This window comes from Cervus canadensis, chromosome 32 (genome assembly GCF_019320065.1).
Source record: "Cervus canadensis isolate Bull #8, Minnesota chromosome 32, ASM1932006v1, whole genome shotgun sequence".
In the NCBI taxonomy this organism is placed as follows: domain Eukaryota; kingdom Metazoa; phylum Chordata; class Mammalia; order Artiodactyla; family Cervidae; genus Cervus; species Cervus canadensis.
Window position 1 is genome coordinate 10,322,825 of NC_057417.1, and position 19,526 is coordinate 10,342,350.

General features: G+C 39.5%; 1 protein-coding gene and 1 non-coding gene across 3 annotated transcripts; both read right to left on the reverse strand.

Annotated features, from left to right (window-relative positions):
- Positions 1-400: 400 nt before the first annotated feature.
- On the reverse strand, positions 401-492 carry LOC122433647. Its single transcript, XR_006267139.1, has one exon. It is a non-coding gene; the product is annotated as a small nucleolar RNA SNORD116 (small nucleolar RNA).
- A 2,163-nt stretch (positions 493-2,655) lies between these two features.
- Positions 2,656-18,294, reverse strand: CEP20 (centrosomal protein 20). Of its 2 annotated transcripts, none has more exons than XM_043456234.1 (5): positions 18,156-18,294; positions 13,615-13,812; positions 11,377-11,461; positions 7,483-7,619; positions 2,656-4,586 (listed from the first exon to the last, which is right to left on the reverse strand). In XM_043456234.1, exons 1-5 carry the CDS (start codon positions 18,181-18,183, stop codon positions 4,513-4,515), a joined length of 522 nt encoding a protein of 173 aa, XP_043312169.1. In that variant the 5' UTR covers positions 18,184-18,294; the 3' UTR covers positions 2,656-4,512. The 2 variants fall into 2 exon arrangements, with proteins under 2 accessions (XP_043312169.1, XP_043312168.1); XM_043456233.1 differs by having other exon boundaries at positions 2,656-4,589.
- Positions 18,295-19,526: the final 1,232 nt, after the last annotated feature.

A 19,526-nucleotide genomic window follows, 5' to 3' on the forward strand; every position in this document is an offset into this window, starting at 1 on the left:
TTCTCAAAGAAAAGCAGAGATGGTCAGAATCTTTGCCTCAACATGGGGAAGGCCTTATATACAAGGCATTTCTGGTACACTCTAGAAGTCCTTAGGGACCGCATGTGTTTCACATAATAGTCATTCAATGTCTATCTAATGCAGAAGCTCAGATGTTTGACTCTTCAAAATCAGATGCCTTTGTTTTATTTCTCATGGCTCAAAAAGCCAGTTAAAGATTGAGGGGGGGAAATTACTTTCAAAAAACATAACTGTGACTGACTAAGGGCTGTCAAGTAAGTTTCCTTGGCATGGCTCCTGTGAGGTGACGTGTCCTGGGAGTTTCCATGAACTCATGGAACAAGATGGCAGCGGGGAAATTCCTCTTTTAGAGTCTTTTTTTTTTTTTTGGCAACGTGCTGGACCTCAGTTTCGATGAGGAGACGGTAGTGAGTTCTCACTCATTTTGTTCAGATTTCCAAGGAATGCATGAAAGGGTGTCGTCATCGATCTCTCTCTTTTTTTTAATCAAATAGCTTTGACTTTACTACTAGCTTCAAAAAGTCTGAAAGTGTGAGTGAGTCTCTCCAGCTTTTAATAACCTCAAAGACTGGGTTGATGCGTGGCTCCTGCATGTGGTCCAGCAGTCAGGTTATCCAGCTCAAGATCTGCACAGGACTCTGGATTCTCTATCAGGAAAGGTCCGAAAAGTCTCAATAAAAATCGTCTTATGGTTTCTTACAAAAGTAAACGTGTTCTTACCATATGACCTAGCAGATCACACTCCTTGGGATTTCCTCAAATGAGTTGAAAACCTATGTCTGTCCTAAAGCCTGCACAGTTGTAGAGCAGCTTTCTTCATTAATAGCAAGTCTTGGAAGCAACTGATAAGTCCGTCTAAGCAAGTGAATGGATAAACTGTGGTGCATTCAGATGTCAGAGTATTACTCAGCACTATATAGAAATGGGCTTTCAAGTCATGAACAGAATGGGCAAAACTTAAATGAGTATTACTAAGTGAAAGAAAATAGTGTAAAAAAGCTACATACAGTATGAGTCCAACTATATAACATTCTGGAAAGGTAAAACTATGGAGACCGTAAACAGATCACTGGTGGCCAGGAGTTAAGAGGAGATAAAGGAAGGAAGAATAGACAGAGCACAAAAGATTTTTACAGCAGTTTAGTTACTGATACTGTAATGATGGGTGGATGCATGTAGTGACATGTATGAAGTGAAGAGAAAGTTGCTCAGTCTTGTCCGACTCTTTGCAACCCCATGGACTATATATATATATATAGTCCATGGAATTCTCTAGGCCAGAATACTGGAGTGGGTAGCCTTTCCCTTCTCCAAGGGATCTTCCCAACTCAGAGATCGAACCCAGGTCTCCTGCATTGCAGGAAGACTCTTTATCAGCTGAGCCACAAGGGAAACCCAGTGACATATGTACCCATAGGCTATACAACACCAAGAGTGAACCCTGACATCAGCTATGGACTTTGAGTAACAATGATATGTCAATGTAGGTTCATTGAATGTAATAAATGTACCACTTTCAGGGGATATGTTGATAACAGGGAGCCTGTGAGTGTGTACCACTTTGGGGGTATGTAAGAACTCTGTACTTCACACTCAATTCTGCTGTGAACCTAAAACTGTTTTTAAAAATTGTCTATTTTTTAAAAGGTAGTTTTACCTCATTTTCATTTTTTAAAAATGAATTGAGTACCACACAATCCTTGCAAAATGGCTGTTACAAAAATGCAATGCCCAGTGGCTGGGAACCACTGTCCCAAATGCCTTTAAAGGAATCTTCTCACAAGTGTTAGTCCTTCATGTACACTTGGCTTTAGGTTAAAAGAACACATCATATTTTACATAATCATACAGGCATGTGGGACATATACAAATATGTTATTGCACATAATTATAAAGCTGTTAGTTGATACTAAGCAAACATATATGCTAAGCTTAAATTTATCATCTTCAAAAGCCACCTCTGGTCCTGCTACAAGTTTTTTTTTACTGCCAAAGTTTTAAATGTTTGCTATTCCTAAATTCCTCTTCAAGTCCAATTCCCATCCTATTTTTGTGTAAGTTTTCTGCTAAAACTTCTCCTGCATGTCTAGAGGATAAGTTCTTCTAACAGCCCCATGAAAATTACTGCAATGATGTACTAATTTAGTTTATGAGTTCATGAGAAGAGTTTGATAGGTCTTCTATGTTTATCTTTTCCTTCCTTGAGTTTAAGTGTCTCAGCTCAAGAACCTATTTAAACTGCTAGAATATATGGGAATTCCCTGGTGGTCCAGCAGTTAGGACTTGGCGCTGCCACTGCCACGGCCCAGGTTCAGTCCCTGGTCGGGGAACTAAGATCCTGCAAGCCACAAGGCACAACCAAAAAAAACCCGTAACACTAAATGTGTTTTTTCAAACCACATATGGCCCCACAGATTATGACACTGTGCCCTCAGAGAATAACACCACCAGCCCCTACCACTGCCACCCGGTGAAGAGTAACTATCCCAGGGTGACACGGCTGATGCCAGTGGTCCTCAACCCTCCAACAACTAGGTTGCCGGAGATCCCCAAAGAAAGCCTAAGGAACCATCGCCAAGCCTTATTCTGGTTCCGGTGGACATCTCTTGATGACAGAAGAGTCACAGGAACGCCTTTTGCACGCCTTTTTTTTTTTATTAAATGGTACACTGAAAGTATAAAAGTTGCCTAGGTACAAACAAATTACAGAATAATGCATACAGACACAATATGGACTACATGTGACAATTCTGTTTAGCTTCTATTTTTATGATTTCATATCGTATCCAAAATGACAAACTCTAGCACTTTTTCTTAATCTAGTCCTGCATGATTGCAATTCCTGAGGTAAACAGTGTCCACTGCCAACATTCCTGGGTATAAACCAAATCCTCTGAGAAAAATTTAGATAGTTACATTCCTCTATACAATACAGTGGAATTCATCATTGTAATCAGGTACTATAGATTTCATTTAAAAAATGGAAATGAACCCTTTATAATATTTCTACATCTGTATATATAATTTTAGCCCACTAATAGGGCCTCTCAAAAATCTTTTGACTTGTAAAGTATGATTTAAGGGAATTTCTTTAATAGTTTTCAGCATTAAGATAAAAATTCTTGGTTAATCTGTAAGGATTGAACTCCTTACACCGAAAACTTGACTAGCACCAGAAATAAAGGTTTGGTAATTTCCAAAAGCAGCACAGAATCAACACCCCAAAAAGAAGGCCAATTTTGCCAGCTAGTCCTTCCTTATCACCCTCCCTATGGAAAATGTTTAAGCTAAATGTTGTCAGTGTATAGGTGCCCATGCAGTTTTGTTCTGAATATACCTTGTATCTTGTGCCAATCAGGTTCTGTCTACTATACTCATCTGCTGCTTCAGTGAAGCCAGCCTAAAGACTCCACATTATAAAAATGTCAATAAATATCAAAGCATTTTAGAGATGGCACTATAAGAAATCTTACTACTTTTCTATCCCAGGAATAAAACATGACATTTAAGAAGGCTTTCAGAGCCCATGCAAGTGAGGGTTGGCCCTTTCAGAGCTCATCTGGTAACTGCACAACTGAGGGCCACAAGGAAGATAAACAATGCCATCTTTTAAAAGGTACTTTCTGGTATTTCTCCTAAAGCCTGTCTCATCATGCTTATTCCACATTCTTCAAGTAATAAACTCTTTGTTTTACTTACAGCAAAATTAAAAGAATTATCCCCCACCCCCACCTTTTAATTAAATCTTCTAGGAGAAGCCAAAATTGTTTAAGAAAATAAAAAGTACATTGTTACCAAGTTTTAAAGTTCAATTTTAGACAGTAATTCAGATATTTAAACCTAATTATAAATGGTTATCTAAAAAATAGCTAGTTTCACGCCCCCCCCACCCCAAATCAAACTTTATAGGAATTAGTTTTTTCTGGCTTTAGTGTTCTTTTAAATGTGTTTTTTTTTTTTTTTTAATGAATGCATTTTCCTGTAAATCCACATTATTCCAGCCTGAAAGAAATTTAATTAATGTGCCATGGTGAAGAACAGAGCAGGGAACTCCCTGGAGGTACAGTGGTTAGGACTCAGCACTTTCAGCGCCAGGGCCCAGGTTCAATCCGTGGTCAGGGAACTAAGATTCCACAAGCCGCGAAGCACAGCCAAAAACAGAACAGAGCATGTGGCTAGAAATGCTTGATTTTTTTTCTTTAGAAGAATTTATAGGGTACAAAAAAAAACCCTTTCACTTCTCACAGATTTAGGGACCTTCAAAATCGTCCTAAAAACCACACATTTTCTTTCAAGTCAAATCTGGTAAACTAGATGACAGAGTTAGCTTTTATTCACAAATGCAGTAAAACATGATGGGCTAAAGGTTTTGTAGAAACTTCATGTTTTTACATAGTACAATACTAGCGATGAATTCTGGTAACATTGGGCGAATAAATAAGTTATTTAATACATACAAGTTTAAGATAAAAGATGCCCCAGTTGGAAGTGTCATCTCTTCACCGAGGGAGAAGTGTGCAGGTTTTCAGTATCAGTGCCCCTCCCCTGCTCCTTCCGCAAGTGGTCTTCTGCAAGAATACAAGCAAAGGTCAGTTCTCACCCAAGTCAAAATGGGCAGCAGGCAGACTTAACTATACATATTTTAGGATACTACATATTTCTATCATACAAGGTCTTTAGATGCCTTAGGACAGTGAAAAAAATGTTGGATTTTTTTTTTTAAAACACTATTGAAGACATGGGAAATGTTTAGTACTAGGGACTTATTAATTATCCAATTTTTTTTTTTTTTAAGTGAAAAGAGTACACCCTGGAGTAAAGTCATGGGTAAGTACTTACAAACTTACACTGTACGTAAGGATTGGAATTCACAACAAAGGACTGTGTTTTCAACTAGTATTTTGAGGGATGCCAAAGTTAACTAAAAAGAAAAAAAAAAAAACTCTTCTTCAAATAGAAATCCTCCCAGTAGCACCCTCTTGTGGCAAGAAGAAAACTTCCTACCAAACTCAGAAAACCATCCACGGAAATTGTAGGAAATAGTCTTTGGCCAAAAACAAGAGGGCAGTTTTTGTTTAGCTGTGGGAAAACTAAGCCCTTGTCACAAGTCCTGTTCCGGCACACCCAGAACCTGTGCCCCACAACGAGCGAAGCCACCGCAGTGAGGAGCCTGCGCACCCACAACGAACAGCAGCCCCTACTTGCTGCAACCAGAGAAAGCCCAGGAGCAGCAGCGAAGACCCAGCATAGCCAGAAACACACAAAGAAATCTTTAAAAAAAAAAGTGCTTTCATGATGGCATGCTTTGGACTCATTTTCAAATAAAAGAGAGTTTAATTTTAGTGTTTTATGTTTCACCTGGATTGAGTTTATGTCAATAGAAGGTATTTAATCTGAAAAATAATTTTAATATCTTTGTAACTTTCTCAATGTTGTCAAATAAAATGTATCCTTCACACAATAAGCTGCTGTTGAGAAAGTAAATAGGATGCTTAAATATGTTACAGAAACCTTATGCAATTTGGGGTTAACAATTCTTCACCGTCCCTGTTGTGCCAAGAACATTTTTGACAAGAAAAAAAATGTGAATATCACTGTTCTCCTATTAGTGCACTCATCCTCCTTTCTGAGCCTTGCACAGAACAGGTATCCAAAGCTTTGATGACCTCAACTCTATTCTTTGATGTCTCTGGCACTTTCTACAGGGAGGAGCCAAGGTAACCCAAGGACTCTTGCATCCCCTCCCACACAACTAAAAACACCAAGGTTACAGTTTGCTGTGCTAACAAGAGTTAATGCGTACACTATCCACTGGTGACAACTAAATACAGAAACTAGTATTATCATATATCCTTGGTAAACACGGAAAATGGTAAAGCCTTTTTGGAGGAGAATTAGATAGTATCTACCACATTTTTTAATATGCAATATTTGAACCAATTTTACTTCAAGGTATGCACGTAAGAGAAATGCTAATGCTACCCTGGAATACTGTAAAACCAAGAAATTTAAAACATACAAAAGTACATTAGCAAACAGTGATTAGTAGTAGTACCGCAGAATACTACAGACTATACAGGAATTTAAGAATGAGGTAGAAGCAGATTTACATAAATTGATAACATGTGAAAAACCAAAATGTAGGATAACATGTACAGAAACAGTGCCTATAAATAGAAATGACCCCTGAAGGACACCCACCAAGCTAACAGTGCTACCTTCTGTGAAGGAGAGGGAAATCGAGGTGTTAGGGACAGGCAAGGAGATGAGGTTAGAGGGAATTCTACATTATATCATTGATGTTTAGAGATTTACTCTTGTACCGGGTGTTTGGTTTTGCTTTTTAAGTTCCTGCCAAATAGTAGGCAATAATGGCAGTTCTTTACCAATACTTAAAAAAGTAACTAGGAAAACTTCTCATATTCTTTAAGTGGAAAAGTGCACAGGAATGGCAATCAAGGGTGCTGATTCTGCTAAAAATGACCAGCTACAGGCAGTGAGCCTCTTAGGCTTGGTTTTCTCAACTGCAAAATAAGGGATGGGAATGATTTCTTTTCCAACGTCCCATCAATTCAGAATTCTAAGATAAACAGAAGGATAACTCCTAGTAAAGGCAGAACTAACCTCCAAGAAAGCACGTTGCCTTCAGATCTCAAGAGACATGGCAAACATTTAACATGATCAATATTGCTCATGGCAATTTAAAAAAACTACAAAAGACAATCTGCACTTAGATGTTTCTTAAAAGTTTATTTCAGTCAAGACCTATTTGTTCTGATAATTAGCTGCCTGAGCTCCACCTATGACTGTCCTTAAAAAGAGAGATCATCTGTACCATAGTTGGAAATACTGAGCTATAAACTATTCAATTTAGATTATCAAATTGAGGTCTTAGTGTTTTGATAAAATCAAAACAACTGAAAGCTCATTGGAAGTTAAGTATTCTTGAAAGAAATATGAGCTGTTCTCCCAAGAATTTATTTGTGAGTAATTACATTACCACAAAGAATATTCATCCCACTCCCCACCAAAAAAGAATCCTGAAAATGCAAAGGACAACACATAAACCTGTGACTGCTCTATTTTCAGCAATCTTGACTTTTCTCAGTTTGAGAGGGAAAAAAATAGATAACTTGATAAAAAGCTCTTTCTTCAGGATGCTCAGGATCTAAGCTGCTCCAAAGAGTACAAATCTATGTGAAAATCAAGTTTTTCAATACTTCTTTATAGAAATTATATCAAAGAATTTTGTCTAGTCTTCTCTCTGCTCCTCACAAGATTGTCTTTCCAAAAACTATTTTGTTTTTTCTTGAAGATAAATAACACAGGGTAACTATATTAGATATAAGTGGAATTAAATTATGACTCAAAAACTTAGGAAAAACTACCTCAAAGATAAAAATAGATAGGAAGAAAATACACTTGCTGAAAGCTGAGTGATAAGTCTCAGAAAACTCATACCCATTTGCTTTCTTCCACTACGTTGTCTGCCAAGATTTGGGTTTGGAGGCTGGAATGAAGACCCTTTCAGAAATGTCTTTTGGTTGTCATCCTTAGTTCCATGCAAGAAATGAGCTAAAATCCCATATAAAAGAGGTCTATAGCAGGAAGAAAATAAAAATCAATTAAATTTGCATAAACAGGAAAAACTTTAAAATATCTATTCTGTAAAAGGTAGTCTCTGACACCAAAATAGCCAAATAATTCACCAGACTTAAAAGAAAAAAGTTGCATGGTTATTACCTAAATTGCAAACTGTTCATGTGTTTTGAAATTTAAATGTACAATTTGACTGTATAATTTTAAAATCCATAGGAAACATGTTAACAAGTTAAATTTCATCTAAACTGAAAAGCAAATTCAATCAATGCACAGGAATCAGCTTTTTTTTTTCTTTTTTAACTCCAAGTCCAGTATAAGATTTCTCACTACCTGACACTCTCTGATACAATACACACTTACTGGACTCATAAATCCTTGTCTGGGTTTAAATCCTGGCCCTGCCACTTGACAGGATTCAAGATTCAGCAAGATTTTTAATATCCCCAGCCTTATAAATGTTTCTTCCTCTATAAATGAGGGTAAGTAGTGTCTCTACTCATAGGGCAGTCATGGACCAAATATGTCAATAAATGTCAAGTGTTTAGAACAGTGCCTGGCATGTATTAAATGGTACGCAAATGTAAGCCATATAGGTGTCAGGTGAGAACTAAAATTTTAAAAACTACTTTACAGTTTACAAAAACATTCTTTCCTTTCTTTATTTTATCCTCATCTTGTGATGTCATAATCATCATCTCCAAGTTATATAAATGGGAAAACCACAGCTCACAGAGGATTTGCGAGAGGACTGCTTGGATAGTAAGCAAACTTGACACTTGAACCCCAAGTCCTGTATTTTTCCCTAGGAGTGTGCTGCCTGATGCCCCTGCACCAACGGGAAGCTGCTCTGATGACAATAAAGAGAGGTTTTCTCTTGTTTCCAATCTCACAGTTAGAAAGTATCAACTTAATGGATTGTCTTTTTGAGATTTTTATCTACTTACTAGCAGGTGTGATAGTTTAATAATATCCTTTCTCTTCAAAAGGCAGGAGCCTTACTCTCTTGAGTGTGAGCTGAACTCACTTTTTCTAGAACTAAGTCAGGCACTGAGGGACAGCACTCCCAGCTTCAGAGACCAGGTCATCAACAGCACTGTGGCATCCCCCCGCTTTCTCTCTCCGTCACTCTGGGGAAGTCAGCTGCCACTCAAGCTGTTCTATGGAAAGGTACGTAATAGTTAAGAACTGAGGCCTCCAACAAACAGCCATGTGAGTGAGCCACATGGAAATGGATCCTCCAACCCCAGCCAGGACTTGAGATGACTGCCCCCCGGCCAACATCTTAACTGCAACCTCACGACTGAGGCTAAGCCACAGAAGTCCCTCTCAGATTCCTCACCACAGATAATAAATGTCTGCTATATTAAACCACCAAATTCTGGGGTAATCTATTATACAGCAACAAATAACTAATTGCACACAAAAGCAATGTTTCCATTCCACAAGGAAACCAAGAGAATGGGTTTCTCTATTTAATAAGATGCCTCAGCTCTTATAAAAACAGTATCCACGAATATAAAATAGGTCTCTTGGTCAACTTTAAACCATTGTTTCCCCAAATGTTAACTGATCAAAGGGGATTTTTAAATTAAAAAAAAAAAATTCTATTTGCTAAATTTACAATAAAATCTATTTAAGATTTAGATATTTTTAAATGTTATGAGAAAACATATAACCAGTTCATTTAACCTGCAACTTCAATATCAGGTTTCTTTTTTAAAAAATCCAGAGTTAAAAATAGTGATAATTGTTTTTAAAGTACAGCTTCACAATGCCTTATCTGCAATTTTGAAAAACAGAAACTCTAAAAACTAATTTTCTTCATAAATTTGGCACAAACTCACTTGGTGTCATGGCTTGACCTAATATAAGGTCATTAAATACTTTACCCTATATTTCGTGAAATTTTTTAAACTTTTACTGAAAAATATTAATATTAAATAATTAATTGTTGTACTTTTAATTATAATAATTATATTATAAAATAATTGTTATAATTATTAATTATATTAATATTAAATATTAAATAAAAATATTTACTGAACGTTGAGTGCTACTGCAGACTTCCACTGGCACCTACACCTAATGCTTGGTATATGGACTTCATTACTTTTTAAAATCTAAAATCTTCTCAGTGGAAATGCTTCAAACAAAGCAATAAGTGTCTTTCAGAAGGCAAACTGTTGGCAGCATGACACACGAGTCAGAAAAGAGCATGACTGGAGAGAAACGGGAAACGGGCCTCCTGAACTGCCCGGTGCAGGGCGTAAGGACAGACAGGCACAACCACACGGGCAGAACTGATGAAACTCGCAGTGCCTGGCGGAGGAGTGAGAACGAGCCAGAAGTACCCGTGAGCTCTGAGATAAGGAAGGACCTGAACGGCTCTATGAGGAAGCTACAAGCGGGGGTTGAAGAGGTGAAAATAACGGACTTGATTTTTAGACACACCAAGTTTGAGATACCAGCAGAAATGTGTGCCCGCAGTTCATGAGATCTGTCAGATTTACGGCACAGTCACCAGTGTGGCGGCAGCGCTAAGGACTCAAGAATACTTAGTAAGAAAAGTGGGCAGAGGGACAAAAAGAAAAGAAAGTTAAGGACAAATCTTGGGGGAGAGTGCCCACAATTTAAAAGAACCTTCCTACAGGAGTTGGTGAAGAAACTGAGATGACCATTAGCTAGTCAGTCAGTTAGTTCAGTCACCATTCAGATGACCATTAGGGAGATAGAAAAACCAAGACAGTCAAGGGTCATAAAAGACAAGTGACAAGTGTTTTAAGGAAGAGCTGTTAATATTACAAAACACTGCAGAAATTCAAGTAAAACTAAGCTTCTCAAATTGGAAATAGGTATATTCCCGCTCTCAGTGCTGGGGGCTTGATACAAAGTGGCGGTTAAAGGTAGCCTATGATCCCAGAAGATTCATTTTACACAAAAATTGGAGGGAGAGTTCAACTTTATTGGCATGTCATTTTAAACGTTTTTATGGTAAAACAATTACATCACGAAGTAGAATGAAAACATTCAATAAACTTCTAGAATGAGAAACATAAGATTTCAAAGAAATTTCTTGCTAGGGAGAGACTACTTTGAGCTATATTCCCAGGTTTCCTAGGTATAATTTTTTCTGCCATTCAGGGATCCTCTAGAAAAAGTTTAGGAAACATTAAAGTAGAAAAAGAACTGAGAACCTATTAGACAGTGGTCACTCTTTCTCAAGAGCATAGTTTCAGTATAAATGATGAGGAGAGAATTTCAAATGTAGAGAAGGCAAAACATTTCAGTATAAATGATGAGGAGAAAATTTTAAATGTACAGAAGGCAAAAAATGTAGCTAACAAAATGAAAACAGAGGGTTGATTTTCACTAACTTCAGTAGTAAAAATAGGTTTTTGGGGGAAAGGGGAGAATTAAGTACATTCCTAAGCTGACGTAAAGGAAGCAGAAGACGAAGATTAAATATGAAGCAGAAAACAATTGACAGAGCAAAGCCTCAGATGAAAAACAAAAGGATGGATCAAGAAGCCAAGAGACACGACCCCCCAGAATGAAGCAGGGGTACTTCATCCTCCGAAACCACAGGCATCCTAGCACTCACTGCTGGACCCCTGGGTGCGGTACAGTGCCAGACACACACTGGACCCAAATAAACACCTGATGGATTAAATTGAAATAAAAGCACCACTATACAATTATGACCCCAGTACAATAATATCTGAAAACTTATTTTTTTAAAAAAAAACTTCTTACATTGTATTATCCTTTGAATCTTCAAATGCATTTAGTTCATGGATGAGAAACTGTCTGTCCAGTGGAACTACAGGTTGACCAGATTCTGGGGGGAAAATCACAAAACACTGAGGCTTTATTAATCTAAAAAGTAAATAGGATTTTTATAAAAACCACACTTAAGAGGCATACACATTTTTCAGATTTTAGAAGAATGATGATGGCACACACCAAGACAGATGCAACTATGATTTTATGACTTTCAAAATACCTACTTTGTTAAATGCATATCTTTAATATAAAGTCAGTTTTTAAATCCCCCAATTTTGAGTTGGGAAATTACTGTTTCTATATACTAGACTTGAGAAGTCCTATTTTCTAAGAAGCCTACAAATTAAATACATGACAGCGCTGATATCCATTTGTTGGCAATAAATCTAAAAGTAAAATGAACACTAAATATGAAGTGCTGGCAAGGATTCAGGGCAACTGGGAGAACTTTGCTGGCAGGAGAACAAAATGGTGCATTTACTCACAAAGGTAAGCAGATACTTACCATATACAACCCAGCAAAGCCACTCTTAGCTCTTTCCCCAAAAGAAGTGAAAACAACGTTCAGACAAGCCTCCTTAAGTGAATGTTAATGGCAGCTGCATTCTTAAATGCCAAAAACTAGAAATAACCCGAATGTCCATCAACTGATAACAGATACATCAACACAGCCATACAATGGAATGCTATTTAGGGGGGAAAACAACAGCATAGTCTCAAATGCGTTATGCTGAGTGAAAGGAAGCAGATTCAAAATGCTACCCCCTGTACAGTTTCACTTATGCAACATTCTGGAAAAGGCAAATGACCAGGTACAGAAAATAACAGATCAGATGTTGACAGGAGTTGAGAGTAGGCAAAGAAGTTGTCTACAAAAGGGCACAGGGAGTTTTTTTGAGGTGATAGACATTTCTATATTGTGACTGTGGCGGTAGCCACACAACTGTGTGAATCTGGCAAAATCCACAGAACTAAATACTAAAAATGGTAAAGTATCTTTATGCTAAGTACATCTCAATTTTTTAAAAGTCAAGACCCTGTAGAAACTTGAATACTGTCACTGTATTTCATTCTAGGTAAGCACAAGTCCAGTACATCTAGTTGATGATATTTTCATATTCTTCTTTTCTGAGTAGTAACATTATACAGCCATCTATAACAAACTGAGGGAAGTGAAGATACTGACACTGATGATCCTTAAACCAATAAAAATCATCAGTCTTTATTCAGTTAAGGTATATACTTAACATTAAATAAAAGACCTAGAATATTAACAAAAGATCTATCCAATGGAAAGTTCCAGCATCACAATAAGGAATCCATTCTTTCAAAATCTACTTCATGATCTCTTTTCTTTGATGAGGCATATCTCCAAGGCACCAAATAGTCTTAAAGCATATGTTAAACGTTGGACAAGGGAATCAAGTAATGTACAAGTAGGGTGCTTTGATCGTCTTCCCAACCTCATCTCCCCCAGCCTAGGGGCAATACCAATCCTGACTATTGTCCACATTCTTCTAGTTCTTTTGCTTTCTTTCTTAAGAAATAAAATTTAACAGATAAAGTAAATTTCACTTTAATTGTTGACCCCCTTCCGCCAGTACCATTTCTCTCCCTCTCATCACTAGAATGAGCTTTGAGTTTACCTTCCTCATCATTTTCTTTTTTAAATTTTAGTTGATTCACAATATTATTTTAGTGTGAGGTGTACAACATAGTGATTTGAAATTTCTATAGATTATCTAGTCCTTTTTAAATATAATGCTTTTACATATATCTGAATACATGCCTAATCAATACATGGGAGCAATACTTTGAGGCTTTATCTTCAATGTTTTATATTTTTTAATAAAGAATATATATATTAAGTCTGTGTGTATTTTTAAGCCATATACATAGGAAAAAGACTGACAGCACATAGGGCAAAATGTAAATAACTGTTTATTCTCAGAATCAGAAATTATGACTTTCAAAGTATGCACCTAGGTTAAGTCTTTAGTCATTTTCTCCTACAGTCCAATAAACATCATGAGAACTTGTTCAAGCTATGATATGAAAAGAACCCATGGGATTTTTATGTCCCAGTCATGTCCCAGATGACACCGTTTGGTAATGGAATTAGATTTCTAGGCTAAACACTTTCTGAGAACTGGGGGAAGGGAAAAGGCAGATTTCACCTCAGGTGATTAACAATAAATAACCTCTTACCTGCTATGAGGACCGACGCTGTATACTTGTATTTGTTGAATTCCAAATACTCCCGAATTAGTTCATTAATTAGAAAGTTTTCATGAGACAATGATGGCCGAGGTTCACTTTCATCATCAAGGGCATTGAAAACTTCCGCACGAATCCTTGCTTTTAAATGCCCTAATACTCCTCTTTTTTCCAAAGTGTCCTTTAAAACTGTTAAATATAAAGTATTAATGTTTCAGTTATAGAATAAATTTTTGCCATTCTTAGGCAAACTTTAAAACAAAATGTTTAAAATATCACACCCTTTCAATCTATACGACAAACTGAACAATCATCACATTAGCTACCACAAGCCGTATTTGCAATAAAAAATAAAGTTCCCAAATTGCAATGATTTACTACTTTAATTTAGTTAACCAAATGTTAAGTTTATCCTCCCAACAGCGTCACTGTAAGAGGCTACAGACTGATACACAAGTTTAGTGAAGAGAAAAAGGGGGAAGAATTATACTCAGCTAACTAGGACCTGAACTTGTCTCCCAGAGTCTCCTATCTTTTCAAGAGTTGTGTCCAACTCTTTTGCGATCCCATGGACTATAGCCTGCCAGGCTCCTGTGTCCATGGAATTTCCCTGGCAAGGATACTGGAGTGGGTTGCCAGTTCCTTCTCTAGAAGACCTTCCCAACCCAGGGATGCAACCCACATTTCCTGCACTGCAGGTGGATTCTCTACCACTGAGCCACCTGGAAAGCCCAAGAGACAGGTTCAATCTTTCACTAAAAATCTCTGGTCTAGAAAGTATATAACTGAAAATAACAAGTACACTCCAAAAAGGATTATGTTGTGTCTTTTGTATAAAACTGATACCTGGAACCCTTGGGAAATGGCCCATTCTGAACAAAAGAGATGAGCTTTTGTTCTGGGGTTTTGTTTGTTTTTTAAAGATAACTATTAGTTAACTCCTTAAAACTCTAAGATTAGGGGCTTCCTTGTGGCTCAGTAGTGAACTTGTCTGCCAATGCAGGAGACATGGATTCCACCCCTGATCTAGGAAGGGATGCCGCAGAGCAACTAAGCACGTGTGCCCAAGCTACTGAGCCTGTGAGCCCAGGAGCCGCAACTAGCGTGCCCACATGCCAAAACTACTGAAGCCTGCAAGCCCTAGAGCCTGTGCCTCCACAAGAGAAGCCACCGCAGTGAGAAGCCTGTGCACCACATCTGGAGAGCAGCCCCCTTCTCACACAACTAGAGAAAAGCCCCTGCAGCAACAGACTCAGCACAGTCAAAAATGAATAAATAAATCTTAAAAAAAAAAAAAAGTAACATTTTTAAATTGAAGCCTAGTTAGAAATCTAACATGTAGCCTCATCAATGCCATCTTAAGGAATCTGGGATATATACGCTGAATGTAATCTAACATCTTGATGAGCAAGGGTCACTACTACAAATATCAGTAGTTATGATAATGCGATTTTAGCTATAAATAATAACATGGATAGGGTTAAATTGGCATCATCCCTTACAGTTGTCTAAAAACTTTTTCCCCCCATGTGGTCCCTAACAGCTAAATCACAACTCCAGAGAAGCAACACATTTCACCCATAGTGCCTAGAACAGAGTAAGAGCTCAATAAATGCTGCCTAAAGGCTTTATAATATTGTGCTGTATACTTGTGCTCAGTCGCTCAGCCGTGTCTGACTCTCTGCAACTCTACGGACTGAAGCCTGCCAGGCTCCTCTATGCATGGGATTTCCCAGGCAAGAATACTATAGTGGTTTGCCATTTCCTTCTCCAGGGGATCTTCCTAACCCAGGGACTGAACCGGAATCTCCTGCATTGGCAGGTGGGTTCTTTACTACTGAGTCACCAGGGAAACCCCATGCTGTATACTACTGGTGTAATAAATATAGTTTAATACTGTACTGTGCTATAAATAAGTACACCACAATAATGACAATTCATAAAGGGAGCCCAGGGACTGTATTCATGTAGGCATGGACATGAAACTTTTTTAAAGCTTTGATAAACAATAAAAATCTGGGTCATATAATTAAAAGGATAAATCTAGACTAGACTTTAACCTTCCTTGCTCTTTACATTTAGATCAGCTCCTCAACCTTTTTTTGCAGGGAGGTTAAAAGTAGTTATCACCCAATCAGTGTACAGGCCCATGAAGGGAAGGGAAGGTACAGCTTTATTATGTTGGAATCATTACTAAACCCCTGTTCTCTAATTCCATCTTTGGAAATTAAACAGAGATTCCCCCCTATACATATCCAATTACTCTGTATATCATACAGCATAGCCTCAAATTCAGCAGAGAAATGAGAATTAAGAAGCTGGACTTCCCTGGTGGTCCAGTGGTTAAGAGTCTGCCTGCCACCACAGGAAACACAGGTTTGACCCCTGGGGCAGGAATATTCCACATGCCACGTGGCAACTAAGCCCATGTGCCACAACTACTGAGTCTGCTCTAGATTCCATGCTCCGCAACTAGAGAAGCCTCCGAAAGGAGAAGCCAGCACACCACAACTAGACACGCTCACTGCAACTTGAGAAAGCCCGCACACAGCAGTGAAGACCCAGAGCAGCCAAAAACAAAAAAAAAAAAACAGAAAAAGAAGAATTTGGAGTTAGGAACCTTGCATGTCATCACCACCTCAGGGCTAGATCACTAACTCTTGCCTCACTTGCCTTCTCCAACACGAGCTCTATGTTTCAGAGGCAGAACCAAGTAAGGCAGGAAAATGTGAAGTGAAAATGCTTTAAAAAGGTGAAAGCCCAAGTAATATAAATGATTGGCAAACATTTTCATTAGATTTCTCTTGAACACTAGGCACATTCAGAGCTGAGGAATGCAGAAAACACCTAAAGGGCTCCCTATATCTGTGTAATACATCCCTAATCTCCATGCCATTCTGACCGTCACTCTGACCTTCACACTACTATCATGTTTATTAAAACACTGCACCATGACAATTTCTTCAGATAGAGCTTCTTAACCTGGTTTATATCCTCGGAGTGAAAGTGGTGAAAGTGAAAGTTGCTCAGTCATGTGGGGCTCTTTGCTACCCCATGGACTATATAATCTTTTACCAAAATTGTAAAATATTAAACAATAGGAAACACAGTGTGCTGTGTGCTAAGTCACTTCAGTCATACTGGACTCTCTATGAACCGTAGCCTGCAGACTCCTTTCTCCATGGCATTTTCCAGGCAAGAACACTGGAGTGGGTTGCCATGCTCTCCTCCAGGGGATCTTCCTGACCCAGGGATCAAACCTGAATCTCTTTCCTGAATTGGCAGCAGGTTCTTTACTAGTTGTAAATCCTTGGAAGTAGCATGCAACATTACAGGTGATGTGTGTTTCCTGGGGAGAGGGTACACCAACTCATGTCGAGTCTGTGCTTGTGGATAGAGGTGTGCCTCTTTTTTTTGGTCCCACTGTGTGATCTGAGTTCCCTGACCAGGGATAGAACCTGTGCCGGATGCACGGTGTGTGTATGGCGGCGGGTAGGGGGGTGGTGTCACTGCACCTTTAGGGAAATCCTAAAGGTATGCCTTTTTAATGACTGCTCACCAGCCTGAGGCCACAAATATACATTTATATCAATAGTTACTGAATCATACTCTTAAATCATTTTCTCCAACAAATCTCTAGGAATCATTGATTTAGAGCCTAAATTTCCCGAAAACTGGAACTGGTCTTACTAGCAGATACTGAGTATCACTCAGTAACGAAAATCTGCAGACCTTGTGCAGCATCTCCCAAGTTCTTACTCTCTGCCTTTTTCTAGCTAAATTACTTTGGGTGAGCTGTTTCACCTCTCAGCGCCTCAATTTCCTAATCTCTGAAATGGGCATTAAGTTGTTATACGGAATCAATTAGATAACACAGGGGTTGGGTAGTGCCTGACAGAAGGCTCGATCACTAATAACCATAATTACTATTACTTGTCTGGACATCTTCGTCAAAACTAACGGTATACAAATGTTCTCAGCTTAAAAGACTCGACTCTGTGGAAGTTTTCTTAAAAACACAGGAGAATATGGTCAGGCCAGACACCTTTCTACCTACAGTTTTTCCCCATGGAAAACGGTGACCCACCTCACGGCTGGATGTACGTATTCAGGGAGATAGCCAAGGAAACGGTTTACGTTTGGGCCGAACACCAACAGTGGTTGTTTCGGTATTGCAATCAGCAGTCCGGAGGAAAAGGCCAGGTCCAAGGCCTCGCCCTCGGCAGGATCCAGAAAGATGAGCCTGAGCCGCAAGGTGCAGGACTTCAGACCTCTCAGGTACCCGCGGATCCCGGGGCTCCTCCTCCAGTTTAAAGTCGGTTTAAAAACAGCCCCCATGCAACCACATCCCTACCCCCTAGAGCTCCGAGTTGCAGCCACCACACCCGCCGGATGCTCCGCAGGCTCTGACGCCGCAGAACGACCCTGGAACAGGCTGACTTTAGTGTTCCGCGGGCCCTCCTTTCGCCTCATCCTTTTCACAGACTGAAGGCCGACACATTTCACCAGGTAGACCTCCCAGTCGCACTCACCGGCCTTCAACTCGGCGACAGTCGCCATTTTTCAACGGCCGCCGGGGGCGCGCCTCGCCTGTGCGCACGCGCACTTCCGTCCGCGCCGTGGTCTGTAGCCAATAGGGGCGCCGCTCTGGCCGTGCCTAGTCCCGCCTCTCTCCATTTATGCTCTCCGTGGTTGGATCGGTGGTGAAGATCCAGAGAGACCCCACCAATCAGCGAGGCAGGAGCTCTAGGCGGGCGCTGAGGGAGTAGGAAGGGGAAGTTGGAGTTGAGGCCGGTAGGAACCGTTACTACGAACGCCGCTGCACCTTAGGGCTTAATAGGCTGCTAAACCCTTCGTATCTGCCCTCTGCTCGTCTCTGCAGCCTCAAGCACTAGTTGTTAATAGTTACCATGTATTAAACTTTAGCATGCGTGGGAATCACCTAGAAATTTTCTTAAAATGGATTGCTGGACCCCATCCCTGAAGTTTCTGATTGGATAAATCTGGAGTGAGATCCGAGAACTGCATTTCTGACAGGCTCCTAGATGATGCTGATGCTGCCCGTCTTGGGGATCATACCTTGAGAACCACTGTATTAAGGACTTACAATGCTCCTGACACTCTTTGAAGCTTTTTACATGTGTTAACATTGATATCTCTTATGATTACTCCACTTCACAAAGGAGTGAAGTGAAAGTCGGCCAGTCGTGTCAGACTCTGTGACCCCATTGACTATACAGTCCATGTAATTCTTCAGGCCAGAATACTGGAGTGGGTAGCCTCTGCCTTCTCCAGGGGATCTTCCAAGCCAGGTATCGAACCCAGCTCTCCTGCATTGCAGGCGGATTCTTTACCATCTGAGCCACCAGGGAAGCCCAAGAATACTGGAGTGGGTAGCCTATCCCTTCACCAGCAGATCTTCCCGACCCAGGAACCTCCTGCATTGCAGGCAGATTCTTTACCTACTGAGCTATCAGGAAGCTGTTTAAAGACTGAAGAGGCATAACTAAGATCACCAGCAAATGGTGGAGAGGCCTCTTGCTCTTCAACGCCTGTTCTCCCCACTGGCGCTTAATACTGGACAGTGCACATAAGGATTCCAAGAACTAGTTGTGAAGATGGTTGATGACGAATAAGCTCTAGCATTCCAAGGAAGTGAAAGAAAGAGAGAGAGAGAAAGAGAAAGAGAGAAAGAAAGTGAGAAAGAAAGAGAGAGAGGAAGAGAAAGAGAGGGAGGAAGGAAGAGAGAGAGGAAGGAAGAGAAAGAGAGAAAGAGAAAGAGAGGAAGAAAGAAAGAGAAAGGAAGAGAGAAAGAAAGCGAGAGAGAAAGGGAAAGAAAGTGAGAGAGAAAGAAAGAGAAAGAGAGAAAGGAAGAGGGAGAGAGAAAGAGGAGAGAGAGAAAA

What these genes read in the sequence shown, in the direction of transcription:
- CEP20 (XM_043456233.1), bottom strand. Translation starts at nt 18,183, where the DNA reads ATGGCGACTGTCGCCGAGTTGAAGGCCG. An exon ending in GATTCAAAGGATAATACAAT is followed by an intron (nt 7,620 to 11,376) that starts GTAAGAAGTTTT and finishes TTCCTGCTATAG; the next exon opens with ACCTCTTTTATATGGGATTT. An exon ending in TAGTGGAAGAAAGCAAATGG is followed by an intron (nt 4,590 to 7,482) that starts GTATGAGTTTTC and finishes GTATTCTTGCAG; the next exon opens with AAGACCACTTGCGGAAGGAG.